The sequence below is a fragment of the Xiphophorus hellerii genome, chromosome 22, assembly GCF_003331165.1.
Source record: "Xiphophorus hellerii strain 12219 chromosome 22, Xiphophorus_hellerii-4.1, whole genome shotgun sequence".
Classification (NCBI taxonomy): Eukaryota; Metazoa; Chordata; class Actinopteri; order Cyprinodontiformes; family Poeciliidae; genus Xiphophorus; species Xiphophorus hellerii.
Window position 1 is genome coordinate 14,959,048 of NC_045693.1, and position 22,790 is coordinate 14,981,837.

Genomic DNA, 22,790 nt, shown 5'->3' on the forward strand with positions numbered 1-22,790 from the left:
GTTTACAGTAGAATTTTTTTTTTTATGTCAAGCAGATTCTAAAATAAGTGATAGAACAGCTGTGCTGGACCAAAGTCAGGCTGTGTTGGACCAAAGTCAGGCTCTCTTATTCTCTTCTGTTGAGATGATGCTCATGCGGAAAACTAACAACAAGATCAGGATTCAAAAGATGAAAATGTGACTCCTTTGGTATATGAAGCATGTTTACATAAACAGTAACAGTAAGGCATTATTCAAAACTTATATACATAAAGTTACATTTTTGTTCTAATGTACATTGAAAAGGTCTTGAAAAGCAGCAAGAAAAAAAACATGAAATTAGGCAATCTTTCAAAAAAATCTATCTAAAAGTGCTTTTTAGAGCGTTGTTTCACTCTCATGTGTTATCCCAGCATCCTTTGCCATGGAGTAGAAATGACCTCGTTTTTCCATCAGATTGCTTGGAGAATCAAATTCCACAATTTTACCAGCATCAAGGACCATCACCCTGTGGAGCAGGAATGTCATATCATTTAATGATATGACATTAAATGGCTAAAATATATAAACTTCTAATATGTGACTGGATTGGATGTGAGTCAGGACATTTCAGACTCTCGTGCTGAACTCGGACTCACCTGGAGCTGTCCATGATGCTGTGCAGACGGTGGGCGATGGTGAGCACCGTGCAGTGGGAGAACTCTTTGCGGATTGTATTCTGAATCAGGTCGTCTGTCTCCAGGTCAACGGCTGCAGTGGCCTCATCCAGGATCAGGATTTGAGATTTTCTCAGCAGAGCCCGAGCCAGGCACAGCAGCTGCCTCTGACCAACACTGGAAGAGAGGGGCAGATGTTCAGATCTTATCTGGAGCTCTCAGAAAATGTGTGTGTACAAAGTGTTTTGTATACAGAGCTGTGACAAAGTATTTGCCCCATTAACAATGTGCAACAATATTTCAGTTCATCAAAAAAAAAAAAAAAAAAAAATAATAATATCAGACAAAAAGGACCAGAACAAATACAAGAAGAAGCTTTAAAATTGGGATTTCATTTATAAAGGAAAACAGCTAACCAAACCAACCTGGCCCAGTGTAAAAACGTAAATGCCCTCTGAACCTAATGACTGCTTGTGCCTCCATTACTGTAAAACACTCTGGGATCAGTATTTAGCAATCATTATATATTATATAATCATTATTATATCATTATATATTTACAGATAATTGAACATTTCCAACATTTTTCTGAAAGCATTGAGTATAATCTGAGCTAGACATTTAAACATTTTGACATCCTATAAGTACATTTTTCTGCAGCTACATCCTATGCAATATGATTTGAATAGTCAACATTGTTTAAGTTTATGCTGCCCACCTGAGGTTTTCTCCCCCTTCTGCAACCCCATGCTTTAATCCTTCCTTCAGCCCAGCTACATAATCCTTCAGATGAGACAGCTCAAGCACTCTCCAGAGCTCCTCATCGCTGAATTTGTCAAAAGGATCCAAGTTCATCCTCAGTGTCCCAGAGAACAAGACTGGATCCTGCACTCCAGAAGCATGTAGGTTAGTGTACTTAGCAGAAAAGATTACCTTGCTTTTGCATTTGTTTTTGTCTTTGGTGTCTACCTGCGGGATGATTGTGAGCCTGTTTCTTAGATCATGCAGTCCAATTGTAGAAATATCTAAATTATCGATAAGGATACGTCCTTCGGCTGCTTCAATAATGCGAAAAAGGCAGTTTGCCAGGCTTGATTTTCCAGCTCCAGTGCGGCCCACTATACCAATCTGAAAGTAATGAAAGAAGAAAAGACATACAATCTAGTAAGTAATGTGTATAAGTGCTATGATGAGTCTTTTTGGTGGATGCAGTTAGTTGGTGCCTCCCAAAAACATCCAAAAATACAGTTAGAAGTTTTTCTACTTTGAAACCAGCTTTAGAGAAATTCCAGCTGCATTGTTGTCTATATCATGACGCAATTATTTTAAGTGCCAAGTATTTTATAAGGATTGTAATTTTCTCTGCTTTATGTTAGAGTCATAGAAGACAGTTGTTAAAATATATTATTTGTCTTTTTAACTGGTTTCTGTGAACAAATAAAATCAGGGTTTTAAAAAGCGAATGTCTGAGTAATTCTACTGATATAATCTCAGTAGAAGTGTGTGATTAAAACATTGCCTGCAGATTACATTTTTCTTAAGTAATTTGCCCACATATCCAATATGCTATAAACATATTAAAAGAAGAAATACCAATTAGGCAGGTGGGAGGAAATCCTTTTAAATGAATTAAAAAATATGCTATAAGTTTCCTTCCCGATAGTTAATCACAGCTCCCGTTGCTTTGTAAGAAGAAACAAAAAAAAAAGCTAAATGTAAACAACTCTGTTGGTTTAGGGCTTATTCATTTCAATTCTTCAACTGAAAAAAAAAAAAATAATTGAGCAATGTTTCCACAATGAAAGAGACAAACTTTCTCAGTGCCACTGATGTCACAGGAAATCCCTTTCAGGACCAGGTCCAGTTCAGGTCTGTAACGGACCTTGTAGTCTACAAACTGCAGGCTTCCTACTTCAGGCCACTTCTCTGAAGGCCGATGCTGAGTCACCCAGGGAGCCTGAAGAAAAACAGGTGATGATCTCAATGTCTTGTCCTGAAAAATTGTCTAAGCATTCTTTCTGGTACGATAATGTCAACAGAGTGACAGATAAAAGACATATGTCAATGCAGGAGCCATTATTCTGTTTGATGTAAGACATTAGTTGGGCCACTAGGTGTCACTTGTATGTTAGAAAATATGTAAAAAGCTTGAGCTGTTTTTTGACTGTTTCACTGCATCATGATTGACATGCCTGAGCTAGACTTGAACAAAAATTACTTATTGGTATGAAATAAAGTCTTGAAGTAACCAGATAAAGCCATCTGAATTCATTGGACTTTGCTAAGACAAGATGGATTCATTGGTCAAATGGTATATGCACAACTTCACTCATTGTGTATGCCTGTAGTGTGCAGGCATACACACTACAGATAAAGCCACTACAATCAAAAACAACACCAGCTAAATGAGCTTAAGAAGAAGATTTTTGCACAGAAAAGTCAAAACTTTCAACAAAAAAATGTGAAATATTTTCAACCATCTTGATAGAAATAGATTTCAGCAAACAGAGAACAGATGTGAATCTAATATTGGCAAACTGTAAAAAAAAACCCAACATACCTCATTCTCAAGCTCAGAGTATTCACTCACTCTTTCTACGGCTACAATATTAGTCTCCAGCTGTGAGGTTATGCTAACCACTAAGTTGAGGGTTAGAGTTACCTGAAAACCACAACAAGACACAAAAATTCAATTAAGGTGTTTTAGGTTACTTATAATACTGCTATTCTTGTGTAATATATTTTGCTTTCTGACTGAGATCAAGTGACTCACATTGAGTGCATATGATATTGAAAGGCCAACGAGGCCGCTGTCAATGGAGCTTCTAGAAATGACAGCAAATATAGCAGCAAAAAACACCACAAGGTTTCCGAGAAACTGCAGGCGGATGGCCAGCCATCTGTTGAGCAAACAAACACTACCTATAAACATAAACACAAATGTATGCAAATATCCCTGTCTGAGCCCCATATAGGGTGAAAGTGGGAATACAATATTTGCTTACCACATTTTTAGACTAATTATAGGTTTTGTTATATTAAGATGTAAAGTGGGTGCAATATTTGTGATATCTCATGTTCAACTTGAAGCCTGCACATAGAAATCTAATCAAGTGATAAAATGGGCAGACTCACATGTATATGGGTATTTTTGGAACAGGTTCCACCGTGAGGAACCCAGAAAAATACTTGAAGTTGACACAAAAACGCAAAGACTGAGTAGGGCCAACACAAAGTACACCAGAAGGGTTGGTCTTGGGTAGGACTAACTCTAAGCTATAGACTTGGAAGTGTCACAGGAGCCAAAAGTGGCAACATTTCTGTAGGCCCCATATGGCAACCTATACAGAAGTTCCATGTTTTTGAATTATGGGATGAGTGGGAGTCTGTTTTGCTTACTGCTCCAGATAAAAGCCACGAAAGTCCATGGTGTGCCCAAGCAAACGTGTGCTATGCTACTGTACAATCAGATAGACATAAGAATCATAGATTATTTGTGTTTGCGGGTCCCCTTCCATGCTGACCTGTTTGACATGATCCTTAAAAATATAGTTTTCAAGTTTTCATCGATGGTTACTTCATTGTGTTTCATAAATCGTTCCTGATGGTTGTAGGCTCTTATCACAGACAGACCTGACATGGTCTCGCCAAAGTGGGAATATATAGGAGAGCGAGAGACTGACTCCAGGCGACGCAGCTGTCGTGAAGTTGGTATGTAGAATCGCTGGAAGAGAATGGAAGAAAATAATTGTAACAGGTTAACACAGACACTCTTTAGTACCACCACGGGACTTAAGTCACTTCGATGAAACTCAAAGTTTCAAAGTCGTGTTAAAATTCAAGTGATAGAAAATGATAAAACTTGCATATTATAACTAACTTGTACAAAGAAGTAAATTGCAGCCAGAGGAATGATGACAATGATAAAGAGAGGAGTGGAAAGACAGAGGAAAACTATTGTTCCCAGAATGCCCAGCAGATACATGATCCAGGAGCTGAACATTTGTGGAATGACTTCATCTATTGTGAAAATGTCCTGTAAGAAGAGCAAAATAAAGTTGGTATTTTACAGTTTTTAAAGCAGAAAGTTATTAACAAACAACAGTTTAAAACAGTGAAAATTAGAAAGGATTGTATCTATGTATCTATTGTTTTTTTCAATAACGTTTTTAAATATCTCATACAAGCTAATAAAAAACTGAGACAGGAAGAAATATGGACAACCCCACCTTTGCGAAGCGGTTGAGGACTCTTCCAAGTGGTGTAGTGTCAAAGAAAACCATGGGGACTCGAAGGACATTGTTAAGTAGTTTTGAATGCAGAACACGAGATGCGTTGACTGCAGCATTGGTCAAGAGCAGCGTGCCAAGGAAGACAAACAGACCTAAAATAATAAAGAAAAAAAAAACAACATAAAGTTGTCCATGGACAAATCCCTTTCATTTTGCACAAAAGGATGGTTTCAACTGCTAAAAATAAATACAACAATGATCAATACATTAAAAGGAATCAAAGTATTAAGTCATACTTTGATTTCATACTTAAAAACTTCCATAAGGGACATTCAGACTCCAATGGTGTTGCTTTTGGTTGAGCAGCAGGGTTAAGAAGGGAAAGACAAAATGTTGCTGTTCCTTCTCCAGTTTCAGCCTGAAGCACCTCCCTGAGGGTGAAAGCTGGTGATGCTTAGACAGGACATTGGCTCGTCTCCCAGTGTCTGGAAAACCTCTCCAATAATTTGTTATACACAGGAGTTCATGGTTGGCTCATGGACTGAAAGATGCCAAGATTTTGTTCTTCAAAACAATCGTAAACCCACTGGTACATTTGAGCTTAAATGATAATAAATCAAACTTTTGATCACTGGAAAACAGAAAATGTTACATGATTTTTTTTAAATCATAGAAAAACATGAATATTAATCCGTGGTGTCATAGCAACAGCCAATTGTACAAATTGCAAGTAAGGAAACCTTGAACATACTAGGGAGTTTTAGCTTTCTGTGGTCCAAAATGCAGTTTAAACATATAAAAGGCAGCTAGTAAACCAGTATTAGAGCACAGCACACATTTTACTGTTACTGTAACTTTGCAAAACAATATTTATGTGTTATATGACATAATTTGGAACAAAAAGAATATAAGAACTGTTTAATTACCCTGAGTCATTCCAAGAGCACCAAATACCCCCACCCTGGTGTCTCTCTTCATGGGAGAGTATGTCTGGTTGTAATGTTCCACTGCATCATTGGTCCAGTCACTCAGCCACAGGTTTTGACCAATAAAGGCAACATTCTGGATGATATAAATGAAGAGGGCCCAAAAGGCATATCCCCAGCCCATGGATTGCACGTACTGGAACCAGACTGAGAATTTAACCTGGACGTCAAACAGAAAACAAACACCAGGGAAAATGCTTTTAAATTGTCTAACTCTAAAGCAAAGTGTTGTGAAAAAGCCTGCTTCTTTTCTCTTTTTTTGTTTTTATCAAAGTCTAATGACACTTTAAAGAAGGATTGAACCTTCTGTAAGTGTCTGGGCTGAGATAAGTTAGTTAAATACAACATCTTTTTTGTATTGGTTTAATGCATTGACATGCAAGTTTATTAATTTCTGCTCCCTCCTCTTCTCTTTTTCTTTTCTCTCACACACTCCATTTTCAGACAGTAAAAAACACTAAAGACATGTTTTGTTTGCCTAGCTTCTGAATCTAGGCTTAAACACATGGTCTGGTTGTATGACCCATTGTCTTCCTAAGCTTGGATCTTTCCAGGAAGGCGCACCCTTCCGAATTCTCTGGTGGTGCCATGATTATTTTTTCTTGCTCTTTTTTACTAAAAGAAACTTCAACTCTATTAATAATACCACTAGTAACAAATTATTCCTCATAGCTTATGTAACTATATGGATGTTAGGAGGCTAATGTTTCAGACCTCAAATGTTAATTCCGGAATATGTTCCCTCCAGAAAATCAGATGTGCATTTAAAAATGTCAATAAATCAATAAATTGCAAAATAAGGAATCAGTGTTATTGACTGGATTGGCCATGAACCAGAGGTTGAATTAGTCAAAACAGCTGATTAGGAGATGTAGATGAAACTGGGGTTGATCTTTTACAGACATTTGTATTGATTAGCAGACTCAATCTCCAATGTGACTCTCATTCTTGTTGGCGTGTTCCTTCAATCTGGTCAGAGGCATTGCAAGGAGAAGAAGTTTAGACTGTGTAAGTATGAAGCTATGGTAGTTATTTTTTATAAATATTTATTTTTATTCATTTCCAGGAAATGAGCAGGAAAATGTAACTGCAGGTCACTGATATAGAACAGTGGATAGTATCAGTATATTAGTATACACTGGAAACATGTTCTCTAGGATCTGTAAGGATTTTACTAGAGTGTAACTCAATGAGTCAGTGACTTGAATGTCCTGCTAGTAGCATGTCTTGGAACATGACATTTGAAGAAGGATTTAGGAAATACATCTCAGCCAGATATAGACAATCTGGTAAGAAACATGAACTCATGCTGGTCCTTATAGCATGAGTTCATGTTATAAGGACATGAACTCATGCAAATTTACTAGCCTAGTCTAGTAAATTTGATGAGCTTATGAACTGATACACTGAAGGTCAAAAGTTAACAGTAGAAAGGCCAAACAATGCCTACAAGCCAATGTGATTGGCATCATTAGGAGCTCAGAAAAGGTGCAGCAGATGTTAGAGCAGAAACTGAAAATGACAAACACCCTGGGAAAAAAATCAGACAGAATCAGGCTGATATAATACGTATACCTGTCCTGTTTCCATAGTCTCCTTCTCAATTAGCCTCTGACCTTTCTTTGTGTTTTCAGGGGATTTTAAATTGCTGTTTTTTCTTAATCTGAAACTACAGACAGCACAGAGCAGAAGAGAGGAGAAATGAAAAAAAGAAATCATAAAGAGCACCAGCTGAAATACTATAGAAAAGCTTTGAGCAGAAAATAAGTCTTTGTTTTTCTTTTTTGGAATTATCCTATTTATACCACCATGTAATTCCAGAACAACTCTCCCCACATTATATATATTGTGGGGATCATATTATATATATTATATCACATTTTATATATTGTGCGTATAAAATATACATAGGCACAATATATAGCTATACATTGTGAAATGCCTATACAAATATTCACCTCCTTTGGATGGTTCAACACCGTATTGCTTTTGTAAATAAAATAATGGTAAATATGACTTGATATGTAGTACAAACAATAAAACAAAGTACTCTTTAATCTCAACATAAAAACTGATTGAAATATTTCAGTGAAAAAAAATCATTTGAATCAACTGATCAAATTCAACAGAAGTTGAGCTAACAAGTGTGAGCAGCATCATCCCACAATGTGAAATGGAGATCACCTGAGCAGTTGATATGTGTGCCTAGTTCATCAATATCCTACATTTTTAACATGAAGACAAAGGAAGAGTCTGAACAAATCAGATAAAAAGATCACTGAAAATTAGAATTAGGCGATGGATGCAAAGAGATATGAGACAAAAAAAATTGAGCTCTTTTGATAATCATACTACATGATATGTTTTTTAAACACCAAAGACTGAGCTGTTCTGTAGAGAATTCCAGATGTGCCAGCCTGATGAAGAAGACCCAGACTCAGTGTGTCGCTGCTGAAATACTGGAGGTGAATATTTTAATAGGGTTATACTTCATTACACTTTATTTATTTATTATATATGTTTTTACTCTCAGAGTTGTTGATTGCGATGAAGTTTAACATGAGATATGGAACCATCACTCCGTTTGATATAAACTAAGCTAAATAAAAATTTACAGTGGGGACAGCGATTCTCAGCTTTTGTACAGTACAGTTAGATCAAACCTGCTTCTGTTTCCTCTCTGGCTCTGTCGGATGCTGTTTTCCCTCCTCAGCATGAGAGAAACAGCGTCTGCCAAAGGAACGTCTGACTGGTTGTCCTCTGAGTCAGAGATGAAGTCTTCTTTATCGTGACAGCCATCTAAAAGAATAGTGATAAAGATTAATCTTTCATCTAACATTTCTTATATTGAATGGGAATTCACATGATTACCTTCTGAACTTGTCTGATTACTTTGCTCTGTCCCGTATGTGTCTAAGAATTCTGAGAAAGCTCCTTTGCTGGCACGGAGGCTCTGGTAGGACCCCACCTCAGAAACCCGTCCATTCACCAAAACTACAACTTCATCTACACAAGGGAGGAAACTAACTCCATGAGTCACCAGGACACGAGTCTGCAGAGACACAAAATAGTAAAAAAAAAAAAAAAAGATCAGCATTATTAGGTATTTATGGAAATATAATCAAAGCCATTTAGATCCCAACTTTACTGAAATTCCAGGGAGGATTTTTCAACCAATCCAACAAGATCTTGCCCATGCTTTTATCCAACACATTAATTCTGCACATACAAACCTTGTTTTTCAGAAGTCCATTGGGTCCAATAACTTTATCAAATAGATGCTTTCCCACATGAGAGTCAACAGCAGACAGGGGGTCATCTAGTAGAAAAATATCAGCCTGACTGTAAGCTGCTCTGGCCAAGCTGACACGCTGTTTCTGACCTCCTGAGAGATTGATACCCTAAGAATACAAATCTAATGTATGACATTTACCAAAACATTTCATGAAAACAATTCTAACATTGTTTAAATTATAAACTTTGAACACTTAAACCTACCTTTTCTCCAATCTCAGTGAGGTCTCCTGCAGACAGCAGCTTGAGGTCGGGGCCCAAAGCACATGCCTCCAGTACATCTTCAAACCTTTGCTCTTCATAAGGAGAGCCGAACAAGATGTTATCCCGCAGAGTGGCATTTTGGATCCAGGCTTGCTGTGGTATAAATGCAAAAGAGCCCTGGACGAAAATACAAAAGACCCAGTAACCATTCTTTTATTTTAAAAACTATGCCAAACGAAATTTAGAGCTTAAAGTTCTCTATGGCTTTCACAGGTTCACCCCGTCTAATGAGTGTCAACTGTGTGTATTTTCTCAGAATAAATGTGGTTCAGCCTGTTTTAATTATGGACATGGCTGTTCATGAGAAATGTGTATCATACTTTTTTTTTTGTATTTATAATAAGTAGAACCACACATTGTTATTTCCTTGGCTATGTGGCCAGGCTTGTCAGACTGGTTTCTGAGCACAGCAGTGACCAAAGAAGTTTTGGCATTACTCTAGTCCACTTAATTTCCACCAGCAGTTTTTAACATATTTTGGATTGCATCCTTCTTTTGAGTATGTTTTGTCTACTTGTGCCTTTTAGCTATAGATCATGGGTGCCCAAGACCAGTCCTCAAGAGCCACCATCCTGTAACTCAGATGCATGCGTACCTGCTCCAACATGCCTGAGTCAAATGAGTGGCTTGTTACCAGGCCTCTACAAAGCTGAATGACTGCTGGTGAAGGAATTTAGCCACTTGATAGATGTGTTGAACCAGGGATGCATCTAAAAGTTGCAGGACGGTAGCTCTCACAGGCTGGATTTGGGCACTCCTGCAATATATCACAGTATCAGAAAATCTTTCAATTATTAATTTGAGTTGTAATATTCTTAGAAACATCTCAGTCCATTTTTTTCTGATCAACACTGACAGCAGCCTAGGTGGTACTAATGGTATCTTTAGGGAAACAAGAGAAATAGTACACTCTTTAGAAATCTGCCAAGTATCATTTTAAACTAGTTTTTTTTAAATTGCCACTATTTTTACCCTAAGTAATGCGTAAAAACATAAAAAAACATTTTACTTGAATATTAATGAAGCCTTTGGTTCTGTGCATTTCTCCCAGGAGTGCCGACAAGAGAGAGGACTTCCCTGAGCCCACAGCTCCTACTACAGCTACCAGCCCGCCAGGCTTAATGCCTAGCGACACACTGGGAAACAAAGGCAAAAGTAAAGTGAAAAATACAGTAGCTTTAAAAGCCAATTTTGTGGCCACATAATGTAAAATACTTAAGGACAGCTATGAACTCAATACAACAGACATACCTTTTAAGTAGAGGTTCAGAGTCTTTTTCCCATGCGAAAGAACCATCACATATGCTGACAGCAAAGTCTTGGAAAGGAAAACACATTAAAACAAATCACCCAGTCAGACTGCTGACCATAGGTGAGACCATCCTTTATTTTCATGCATAGTATGATTAAACTAGAGAATTCCTGAAGAATTTTAACTGGGGCCTGCCAAAGTGTGCCCGTTGGTTTGGACCCAGCGTTCCGATGCTAAATATTAGCATCAATGCTAAAGACAGCTGCAATGTAATCAATAGCATGAGGAGAATCACAAGAATGTTGACTAACATGGACTTGCACCATTCAGTATTTTAAAATGAGTGTATAAGCTAAAAATTAGCCAAAATACTAATGTTAGCATAAATGCTGTCAGTAGCATGTGGAGCATCACTAGTATGTTGTCTGTAATTCACTTACTCCATTCAGTATACTAAACATAGCTAATAAGCAAGAAACATGGGTAATAGCTTATTTAAGCTAAAAGGCTAATGCTAATGCTAATGAACTGCCTTGCTGGGCAAATGTTCAGTAATCTTCATTTCAAAGGGCCAAACTAATCCCATGTGTAACAGTGATTGGGTTAAATCAGTTCTATAATGCTCAAAACACAAGTAGTTCTAAATGGCAGCTCAGTCCTCCTGTTTTAACTTCGTCTTCCACCATAGAACTACAGTGATGCGTATTTGTAGTCCTAAGCAGCTCTTCCTACTGCTGTTCCGTTGCTATGGTAATTAATTGTCTGCCATCAACTGGCAGTTGTGAGTGAGTAATGCAGCGGGGAGACAATTGTCTATTTGAGCCTGAGTAAGAGTCAGCAAATCCTGTCGCATCACTGTACTCTGAAGCACATTGACAGAAAACCATAAGCCCTAGAGAAATTTCGAAAACATTTTACCGGAGCAGACATGCGTATAAATGTCCTGACCGAGTCTCATACCAATCGTGCGATATTTGTGGCCGTGAGGGCGAGTTAAAAAATGATTTGGGGTAAAAATGGCCCCCCGTTTCTCACTCTAGAGGCGTGGCAGTCACGCTCTAATTTTTCCAAAAATCAAAAACTTTGGGTTGCTTAGAGACAAGTTATGGACAAACTGTAAATGGTATCGACGTGCCGTCTTCACTTTAGAAGAGATCACGGACGTATCTACAAAATGAAATTTGAATGGCATTTCTACGTGAATTCATGACGACACAGTAAATCCTCAAAAATAAGGTATTTTTAGGATTTTTCTGTCCTTGCTCCATTGACTTATAATGGGGTTTTCGCGTCGTTTTTTGCGAATTATGTCGCCATGGTAACCCCGAATCCCACCAGAAATAATGGCTCCAATGGGGAATTTTCCGCACGTTTTGATACCACATTTGTGGATGGGCACGCAGCAGTACGAGCCGCATTAACGGTCACGGAAGAAGAACTAAAGAAGTATAATAATAAAGAGACACCTTATTGGGTGCAGAACAATAGTTTCCTGCCATTGCTTTGCATGGCAGGCCCCAACTAGAAAATTTGCCTCAATATAAACAAATATTACAAAAGCCACTCAAGTTAAGCTTAAAGTGAAATTGAAGACAAAAAGTTCCTGAAATGTTCTTAGCTACAGTATAACTCAAAACTAATTTCTTTTACCAGGTATTTATGTTTCTTTTTTGTTTCTCAAAAAATCTCTGCCACCCATTAATTTGATATTCTTGAACCAGCAATAAAAACTAAAAAGGACCCAGCTTCTCAAACACACACTGAGTTGACTGGGTCGGTCCCAGTATAACCCATTAGGGTTCAATGATCTATCATCACTCTTATTTAGTCTGGCTCGCTCCCACAGAACCAAACACACCACCCCAGACGGCACCTCTTTTGATATCGGCGTCATCATTATCCAGATGGTCAGTATCAGTATCACTGGGAACAACATGCTAAATGTGAGCATTAATTTCAATATGATCCTCTGCATAAGTAAAACCAGAACCCCATGTGCACATCAGAAAAAAATACATGATTATCTTGTTTACCAGAATAACAGATTTAAATGTTTCTACTCTCTGACTGGAGGAAAACCTATTAAGTTACAAAAGACAAAAGAATAAAAACATTTAATTTCCATCCATCCATCCATCCATCCATCCATCTTCTTCAGCTTATCCGGGGTTGAGTCGCGGGGGTAGCAGCTTCAGAAGGGAGGCCCAGACATCCCTCTCCCCGGCCACTTCTTCCAACTCTTCCGGGGGAATCCAGAGGCGGATGTCGCTTCGCCCGCCGGTACCCATCAGCTGCTTCCGGAGTCCCAGAGGCCAAAAGGCCCAATAGGACTCCTTCTTCAGCCTGACGGCATCCCTCACCAAAGGTGTCCACCAACGGGTTCGAGGGTTGCCGCCGCAACAGGCACCGACAACCTTGCGGCCACAGCTCCGATCAGCCGCCTCGATAACGGAGGCATGGAACACTGTCCACTCAGACTCCACCTTGCCGCCACCTCCGGGCTTCCTAATGCCCCCTCCAAACTCCCGAGTGCCCCTAGTGACCCTTTAATGCCCCCTAATGTTCCTTCTGAGTCCCCTAGTGTTTTTTCCGAATTCCCTAGCGTACCTTCTGAGCTTCCCAGTGTTTCCTTGTCATTGCCTAGTGTTTCCTCGTCGTTTCCTAGTCCCTCCGAGTTTCTTAGTGCTCCCTCCTCGTTTCCTGCCCCTAGTGTTCCCTCGTCATCCTCTAGTGTTCCCTCGTTGTCCCCTAGTGGTCCTAGTGTTTCCTCGTCGCCCTCTAGTGTTTCCTTGTCATCCTCTAGTGTTTCCATAGTTCTCTCGTTGCCCCCTAGTGATTCCTCCGAGTCACCTCTCCCTAGTGGTCTCAGTGTTCCCTCTGAGTCTCCCCCTAGTGTTCCCAGTGCCTCCCCAGAATTTCTTAGTGCCTCCAGTTGTCCCTTGTCATCCCCTAGTGTTTCCTCTGAGTTTCTTAGTGTTTCCTCCTCTGGGTTCCCCAGTGCCTTTTCCGAATTTCCTAGTGTTCCCAGTGTTTCCTCGTCACCCTCTAGAGTTTCCTTGTTGCCCTCTAGTGTTTCCTTGTTGCCCTCTAGTGTTTCCTTGTCGCCCCCTAGTTACCCTTTGTCGCCCCCTAGTTCACCCTGTCGCTACCTGTGATGAGCCCTGATTTCCGCTCAGCAGTGCTGCCAGGGATTTAGGACTATTTTCTGTTGGATCATCTGTACCGGTTACTTATCATTAAATCATCATTCACTTCTACCTGGTCTTCCCCGTCTGCCTTCACCCCCTTCCACAATGCAGATCATGACAGCACAAGTAAAGGTGCGATTTCAGAATTCTACAACTTTATGGTTTTGAATTCCCTAGAGGACTTAACACTGAAACTAGAAGCTTGGAAATTAGACCTGGGAGTAAACCTGTCACTGGAGGACTGGCAATCTGTCTGTACAAAGGCTCAGAAACAAACTGTTAACTCACTCTTAAGGTTACTGCAATACAAATGGTTAATGCGACTCTATATTACACCAGTCAATTTAAATCGGTACAATCATAATATACCAGACATATGCACAAAATGTTTAGAAGAAAAAGGGACTCTGTTTCATTGTATCTGGGAATGCAGGGAAATGCAAAAAAATTGAAAAGGCAATAAAAAAACCGTAGAACATCTTGTCTCAAAGGATGTTGCACTAAATCCGGTTTTTCTAATTTTAGGTATGTATCCCAAAAAATACTTTGTTTACCAAATGTGAACAACCATTGATTGATATGTGTCTACTACAAGCTAAAAGACTGATAGCACTATTCGGGAAGAGAACAACAAGACCAGGTATCAAACAATGGATCAGGCAAATGCTGAAGACTTTACCTCTGGAACGCAAAACATATCTCCAAAAAGGGGAAAGCGAATTATTTGAAAACATTTGGAGACCCTTCCAGAATTTTGTTGAAGGAGTGGAATTGTCTCAAGACGAAGAAGCCAGCTAAAGACAAGATTAATGTCAGACCATTATGTTAAACAAGGGAGCCTCAGCAGTGGACTATTATCTCCTGTTTACTTAAAGGAATTTTTGCAGATATTTATCTAAGAGGGCGTTTGTTGGCCAAAGTTTAGAAATTAAAAAATCCATGGTGGCACCCAGTATCTTAACGTTCCAGACTCATACATATTGATAAAAATACGTCCAACTCTTTGGCACAATGTTGGTCTTGGGATCTCATCAGGGGTCTCTTCCAGGGTCTTTTCACTTGGCCGGACATCCTTGGTTTCTTCTGCCACCGTGGCATTAATGCTCTGAAGCTTTGCTTTCAAAGCACATGTCTCTTTTTGAAGCTCTTCATTCTGCACTTTAAGCCAGTACAATGTTTTGGACTTTTCAATCAGTGAGTCCTCTCCATTTGTTTTGACTGTGTTTAGTGTCTGTTCAAAGAGCACATTTAGCTTAGCCATGTCGTCACAATCACATTTTAATCGTTGAGCTGTAGCTCTTGTTTCTTCCACGTTCAAATTAAGAGACTTTATCTGGTTTTCATAACATTCATTTTGTTTTTCAAGGATCTCATTTTCTTCCTGCCAGCTTCTTGCACTGTAATTTCGGCTGTTGTTGAGGCGCTGAAATTTTGCCTTCAAGTTCTCCACCATCTGCTGAAGCTGCTCATTTTCCTTCCTCAGCTTCTCGTGGTTCTTTCGTAAAACGTCAAGTTTTACTAACAAGAAACCCTGTCCTGCCATTCTGTTTGCTTTCTGAGTCAAGCTTAAAACTGAAAATGAATTTCTCTGTGGGATCTGGGAATACAGAGACAGTCACCAGTGATGTCACAGACAGGATGAGTGACATCACTGTTTGACATCAAAGCCACAAGAAGTCTGTTGGGTGTGGAGGGGGAAAAGGGGGATGTTTTATTTTAAACTTTATTCACAGATACATAACGACAGAGTGAAAAATTTGTTATGCCTCAAGAAAAACAAATACAGATAAATACAGATAAACATATTCAAGAAAAAGAAAAAGCTAAGGGGCTTCGGTTCATTCAAAGCAATACAGATTTCAATTGTTTTAATAGCTATTTTTTTGTCAGAGTCTTTGATAGTCGGGATATAAAACTTAACTTCATTGTAAAATGCAGCAAGGCATGGCTTTCCCTACCTGGAACAATGAATATGATATTTAGCTATTGACAATAAAGGATTTATGAGAAACTCAGAATTGTTAAGCTTGTTTGTAGTGAGGCCAAGTAAGACATCTTCCCATAACAGCATAAATTGTGCTTCTATGTTGTTGTGGATAAAGTCACACCGATTCTGCCAAAAAGCATCAACAAAGGGACAGTGCCAAAACAAGTGGACAACAGTTTAAGGATATGAATCACAAAACGTACAATTTACATCAAATTCTTTCTTGAATATAGAATTAATAGAAACTATGATAGGCCCACTTCATGAACTGTGAACTGAAATAATAAAACCCCGACTCATAATGTCCACTTTTCCATAGATGGACATTCATTCTTGTAAAAAAAGCCAGCAGCTGCATAACGTTCAGATAAAAATACGATACACAGACATGTGTATCAATGTCATGACCGAGTTTCATACCAATCGTGCGATATTTGTGGCCGTGAGGGTGAGTTAAAAAAAAATGATTTGGGGTAAAAATGGCCCTAGGTTCCTCACTCTAGAGGAGCAGCAGTTACATTCTAAAAACGTTGGGTCGCTTAGAGACAAGTTGTGGACAAACCGTAAATGGTATCGACGTGCCGTCTTCACTTTAGAAGAGATCACGGACGTATCTACAAAGTGAAATTTGAATGGCATTTCTAAGTGAATGTATGACGACACAGGAAGTCCTCAAAAATAGTGTATTTTTAGGATTTAATGATTGCCTCGTCCCATACACAACAGTGGAGCTGGTGTGCTCCTTAGTGTTCTGGGGGTCGTTTTTTTGCTTTTTTTGTCGCCATGGTAACTCGGCATCCCACTAAAAGTGATAGCTCCCCTCCCGGGATCGAGCCGCACGTTTTGATACCACTTTTGTGGCGGTGCACGCAGCGGTACGAGCCGCATTAACGGTGACGGAAAAAGAACTAAAGTATAAAGAGACGCCTTATTGGGTGTAGAATAATAGGTTCCTGCCATTGCTTTGCATGGCAGGTCCTAAAAATAACTAGGTGTGGTCTGCATGGTGAAAAGTGACCAGCCCCCAAGCTCCAAAGACTGCTTCCAGATTATTTATTTTTATTGGGGCCTGCGATAGCAATGCCTACTAAATGGAGTAAATCAATGTTGTTCAACGCACTAGTGATAACACATATGCTCTTCAAAGCATTTTAACTTACACACTGATGTTTGCATACTGAATGAAGTAAGTCACTTGCTAGGAATAGTCCCATGCTACAGACATCATTTAAGCTTACGTTAGCATTTTAGCTAATTTTAGCCTACCCACTGCTGTTTGCATCCTACATGACGTATGTTAGAGATCAACATGCTACTGACAACATTTTAGCTAATTTTGGCTTTTATAATAAGGTTTGCATATTGAAAGGAGTAAGCTATTGTTAATCAATAGGGATTTTCCACATTTTAATAGTAGGAATTAAAGGGCATGGTGGAGCTGAACTTGCAAAATCAGTTCTCATTGTTGCAGATGTGTGATGAAAACTACGTTGTTTTGTTCTGAGCCTCATGTCTTCCATTCCTCAAGTCCCCTGATGAGCTTTTTGCCCTGCTATCCATGCAAATCTTTTATGTGATTGGTCTGACTTTCATGGGAGTGCTCATTCAGAAAACAGTGCTACTCAACTTCCATAATCCATTTTTCTGACTGTCAGAACACCAGTTTTTCCATCAAAGAGCAGATTTTGAGGAGCAAACTTTATGTAGAAGCTAAACCTAACATACTGACTCAACACTCAGATGTGGGCTGTCAGAAGCCAAACGAGTCTACCTTGATAAAGCGGCTAAATAGATTTCCTATAGATACTGAACAGCGTAAGATTTAGCATGCTTAGGAATCTCAGTTTCCACTGGATGGAGAGATGGTTAATTATCAACTGCTCAGAAAAGAGAATGAGTTTGGAGGGGTATAGTACTTTGCATAACAAAACAAATAAATGGTTAACTTACTAAAACTAGGGTCATGACACACAATGTCGCTCTCAAGATCATCTCCTCCCAGAAACTTCTCCAGTCTCTTCTTAGACACCGTTGTCTGACGTGTGAAATCAACAGGTAATTATAGTTTTTATTACAGATCTGACTTGTGTCCATGCTGCAATTAAAACTGTATTTACCTGCACAATGGAAGCTATGAGCATAGGAAGCATGCTTAGTGGTTGTCGTAGAATGTTGAATAGAGAGATTGAAGTGAAGGCTTTCTCAGCAGTTAATATGTTGTCTGAGCTCACAGAAACAAACACAGCAAATGTGGCCAAAGAGACCTGCCAAAACCCACAGGCCATGTTAGCATCACGGACCTTTATGGGCTTTTACTAACTTAGCAAACCTTTAAAATGACTCACTAGAGTGGGGGCACAGTTGGAGATAAAGGTGGAGAAAGATGTGAGATAGGCAAACTTCCTCATCACCTTCAGTTCTTCTCCTCTAATATCTTCAACTTGAGTCTGGAGGGACGGCTCCCACGCAAACAGTTTCAGAGTCTGGTAAGAAATGAAGGATGAAGTCAGAAACATGGTTGCTGAAGTGGACACACTTATAATATACCGAAATATCTAAATATGTCAGAAAGAATTTAAGTATCTGATCATTATCAGAAGAGGGGATTACCTTGATTCCGTTCAGTATTTCATTCATTATTTTTAATCTCTTGTCTTTAGACTTCATGTTTTCTCTCTGAAAACAGATATAATGCATTCCATTATTAATTGCGTGTAGCAAATATCAAAAATAGAGAAACTCTTAATACCTTAAATAAAGCTGCAATCAAAATAAGTTGTTGGGAGATTATCAACACCTGTCAAAGCTCTTACAGAATAAATACCTAAGAATCAGACCTGAGAAAGATTATTTCTGCAGATAGCTACAGGGCAAGTATCAAAAGATCAAAAGAAAGTCCAGCCTTTCCAGACTGGCATAAATCAATTAGATTGCAACTTCCCTGTTCTTAAATTTTCAAAGATTGGAGCAAGATTTGATGCTTTTTAGACATGCTTTGTTTTTAGTTACTGATTCTTTTTGTGCTAAAGAGAAGGAATCCACCATCTTGTTTTTAAATTTTGAAAGCAATTGTGTCTATATATATAAAAAAATTCAATCTCAAAACACAATTTTAACAAAAAGAAATATGCAACTGTTATCACACAAGCCACATTTGTAATTCCAAAAAAATTCAGTGACCTGAATTTTTTTGGCCTGGTTGGCTAACAGTCCATTGACCGGCACCATTAGCAGCATTACTGCAACCCCTGCTAATGTTGAAGGTCCCAAGTCCATCCACAAGAAAACAATGGACACCATGATCTGCAGAGGGCAGGACCACAGCAGGTGGATGAAGTTGGTCACGTCGTTGAAGCGCTGAGCATCTGCTGACATGAGATTCACAGTTTCTCCGACTGTTGACTCTTTGCGGTTGTCATTAGACATCACCAACGCCTTTGAAAGAAGAAAAATGACAAAAAGAGGGAAACAAAATAACAATGTCCAAAGCTGAATAAGATAAAAGACTAAGCTATTAGTTAAAGCTGCAGTTGGAAGTCATATATCTGTCTGTAGACAAAAGGGCTGAATTTAAAGCCAATAGCTTCATAGTTACAAAATACAGTAAATTGCATCAATGAAGTAAATGAAAAATGTTGTCTATGTTTTGGGAGTCTTTTAAATAAATGACAAAATTATTTACTAAATCAAAGGTTGGAGTTTTAGCTTAATTAAATTGCATGAAGGGGTTGTTGTGATGTCTTCTCTGCTGTTACCTTCTTGTACACGGCAGCCATGAGGGCAGTTCGAACCTTCATCCCCAGAACAAAACATCGCCGCAAATACTGCTGCATGACCAATGATTGTAGAAGAGCCACCATCAGCAGCAGCACGGCATACAAATACCCTTCCCAGGTATAGCTGGATTTGTCCTGAGTGAAGGAGATCATCAACCTGAGTAAGAGAATAAAACATTAACCATCAAATATGACGATCATGTGACACTCATAATCCTCTTCCAGGTACTCCTATGCTGGAGTGTTTTCCTCGCTTACAAATTTGTTTCTGTTTACTCTCTTCTCAAGCTGTCCTGGTGTTATCAGTGGATGTCTCAACTAATCAATGAGGAGTAAACAGTTAAACTATGCAGGTTTAGACATTCACAAGGTCAGACTGGACCAAATTTTAAGTCAAATTTCTCTGAGCGTATTGAAATTGAAAACCTGTTTGTATGGGGATTTAAATAGATTAAGTGGAAGTGGGAGAAATAAAACAACGCTGGTAAGTCAAACTAGATGCTACTGATTTTTTTTTTTTAACTTTTGTTAGCAGAGCAGTTTAGCTACCTACATAAAAACCAATAAACTGTCGTTTATTCCTGCAAATCGAACTTACTTTAGGAGTTGAGGACTGACAAAAGCCAGAAGATCCTGCAGAAGTTTGAAGAAGGCAGATTCAATCAGGAGCCATTTAAATGTCTTGTAGATGGTGGTAACCAGCCATGAATTTGGATAATTTGTGACCTCCTTCTTCTTATTTTCATCATCTTTCTTTCCTTTTTCCTCCTGATGTAAAATATGTAAGCACATTCTTTAGGATACAACAGCATATGGGGACCACCTGGAACAGAATCGGTGTCGTCGAAAATACAATTATTATTGGGGATTAAAAACCTGGACAGGTTGTTTGGTGTATTTAAAGGTTCTCACCATCATGAGTACATCCTGACTCACACCTTTCCCCAGACCGTTGCTTTGAGAAGGTGCTTCCATAGATTTGCTTCGATTTTTGAGCAGTTTATCCTTCAAATCTTTTTGAAATCGGATCCGAGCTTTACCCAACTCAAACTGCATGTGATGATTGAAACGCTGACTGATGTAGGAGGTGCTGTCCGCCTCATTCAGCTCCCACATGTCCTCCTGAACCAGAGGCTTTTTGTAGCCTTTCATCACCATGCTGGAAAAGTATCTAGAAACCTTAGATTATGCTACAAAAAGAAGGTTTGCTAGAGGTTTTTGGTTGTGGTTGTGAATTTACCCATTGAACCAGTTAAAAGTGATTCTGCTCAAGAATGTTGCACCAGCCCCTGGATTCTGTAACACAAACAACAAAGATGTAAATTGATGCTAAGGACATTAGATGAGGTTTGTTTTGTGGTTTTGCAGTGTGACTTTGACTATTTCAAAGTAAAATCAAACAGAACAAAATTCACCTTTTTCACAAGCTCCTTTTCCTCTGGAGTGATGTCAGCCAAAGCGGAGAGAATGAGTGCTATCACCGCCAGACCAAAGGAAATGTAGAAAAGAGAGAAACGAGGAACATCTCTGACCTGTTCCTGGATGTAAAGATGTTAAAGGGTAAGAGAGATGTTGTATTTAGTATTTCATTAAATATAAACCCATAGCTAATCTTTGGTTGCTCATACCAGCCTAAGAGCTTCCCGTAGGAGGGTCTGGAAAGGGAAAATGTCACAGAGGACAAGGAGAAGCCAGAAAAGAAAAAGAGAAGCAGAGTCTACTGCTTTTTCTTTTCGTCTCACTCCTTCTTGACACAACAGCAGGAGAATCTGAAAACAAAATATATCAAATCACAAAGTAGACTGTAAAGATTGCATCAATCTTAAATACTGGAGCAAATATCTGAACCTAAAACCTAAACTTTACCCATGTGACAGCGAAGAGGACTGGGTTTGTGTAGTATACAGCAGAATTTTTCTCTGTTGAGCTGTTTGGACCAAAATCTTCTACTAATGTGACAATCAGGCCTCCAATGGCCGTCAGAAACAACAGAAACACAACAAGCTGAGGAGGGAAGAGAAATATCAGACTGATTATTAAAATGCTTCCATCTCAGCATCACATATTGAAAGAATGAGAGTGTTTTAATTGTACAATACCTGTTTGCAGAGGTAGAGCTTAGTCTGACGTTTTGTATTTACTTGTGATCTTTTACATAAAGACATGAGGTTCCATGGAGCGCTTAGCCAGAGGAACCCCAGAGGGATCCAGACCAGAACTGTCTGTTCCAGACATACTGGGAGGTCAGGGTCCTCTCTCTCCAAATAGGACTCATTCTGAGGTACAAACACAAATATGTACACACATGCATGTATCAGAACATTTTGATGTTCACCTAAAGAGAAAAATTACAGCCATTTAGACCATTAAAAAAAGAAGTTGAAATTTTTATACACCTTCAACTTGTATTATTGTATTATTTATGTTGAGTGACAAATTACTTCACAAGATAAACATTAGAGGTTGCAGACCAGATATGTTTATGCATCAAAGCTAATCACTAGACTCATCTTGAGACAGGAAAAGCTTAACTACACTTTTAAAGAACATCAACAGTTAAACCCACCCAAAAGACTGACCCGCAGTACTCCTCCAAAAACGCAGCACACATTATCTGCTGTGTCGGCTTCACTCACGGGCGATGATTTGACGTCCAGACGCCTTGTGCCCTCTGCTCCACTGCAGACACGACTATTCCTCTCTGTCCACCCATGGTACAAAGACAATTACAGGATGTGGCTGTTGGGGACTTTGATCCTGGATCCTTGAAGCATAAACAAAATCTCTGCAATTCCCTATGAAGAGAATATATAGGTTCAAATATTACTCTGAAAAACCGTAAAAACAAAAATTTGTGCTTAGAAAAAGTGGTGCAGGACACCTCTTTCTGATTCTGTTTTCATGTCCTAGTCTTTCCGAGTCTAGAATGACATATTTTTCAAAAGTCAAATGTCATTAAGTTCTCAACTGACGAGATGTTTTTAAAGTCACCAATAAAATATCTGCAGCTCACAAAAAAATCGGTGAAAGCCAGGGGGTGGGATTGTTTGCATGAGCCTCCTATATTATCTATTATTTTGTTTTAACTTGAGCTAGGCTAAGGTTGGACTTTGATCCTCAGTGTACACTGACTGAGCATTTCTATTCTAGCAAAAGTGAGACAAATGAGATTAAAC

At 39.0% G+C, this 22,790-nt stretch overlaps 1 protein-coding gene across 3 annotated transcripts; it reads right to left on the reverse strand.

The window, feature by feature from the left end:
* Positions 1–24: 24 nt before the first annotated feature.
* Positions 25–22,616, reverse strand: LOC116713185 (canalicular multispecific organic anion transporter 1-like). 3 transcript variants are annotated; one of them, XM_032553240.1, is made up of 32 exons: positions 22,181–22,616; positions 21,714–21,890; positions 21,481–21,618; positions 21,243–21,383; positions 21,030–21,146; positions 20,855–20,910; positions 20,527–20,773; positions 20,213–20,382; positions 19,594–19,771; positions 19,019–19,273; positions 18,449–18,514; positions 18,184–18,321; positions 17,956–18,102; positions 17,789–17,873; positions 10,663–10,729; positions 10,421–10,547; positions 9,352–9,528; positions 9,087–9,254; positions 8,725–8,905; positions 8,517–8,652; positions 7,429–7,522; positions 5,794–6,013; positions 4,865–5,019; positions 4,516–4,671; positions 4,160–4,359; positions 3,409–3,535; positions 3,196–3,297; positions 2,449–2,592; positions 1,605–1,763; positions 1,354–1,520; positions 618–812; positions 25–487 (listed from the first exon to the last, which is right to left on the reverse strand). In XM_032553240.1, exons 1-32 carry the CDS (start codon positions 22,223–22,225, stop codon positions 358–360), a joined length of 4,665 nt encoding a protein of 1,554 aa, XP_032409131.1. In that variant the 5' UTR covers positions 22,226–22,616; the 3' UTR covers positions 25–357. The 3 variants fall into 3 exon arrangements, with proteins under 3 accessions (XP_032409131.1, XP_032409130.1, XP_032409132.1); XM_032553239.1 differs by having other exon boundaries at positions 21,030–21,152; positions 22,181–22,615; XM_032553241.1 differs by lacking the exon at positions 4,516–4,671 and having other exon boundaries at positions 21,030–21,152; positions 22,181–22,615.
* Between the last annotated feature and the right edge of the window lie 174 nt (positions 22,617–22,790).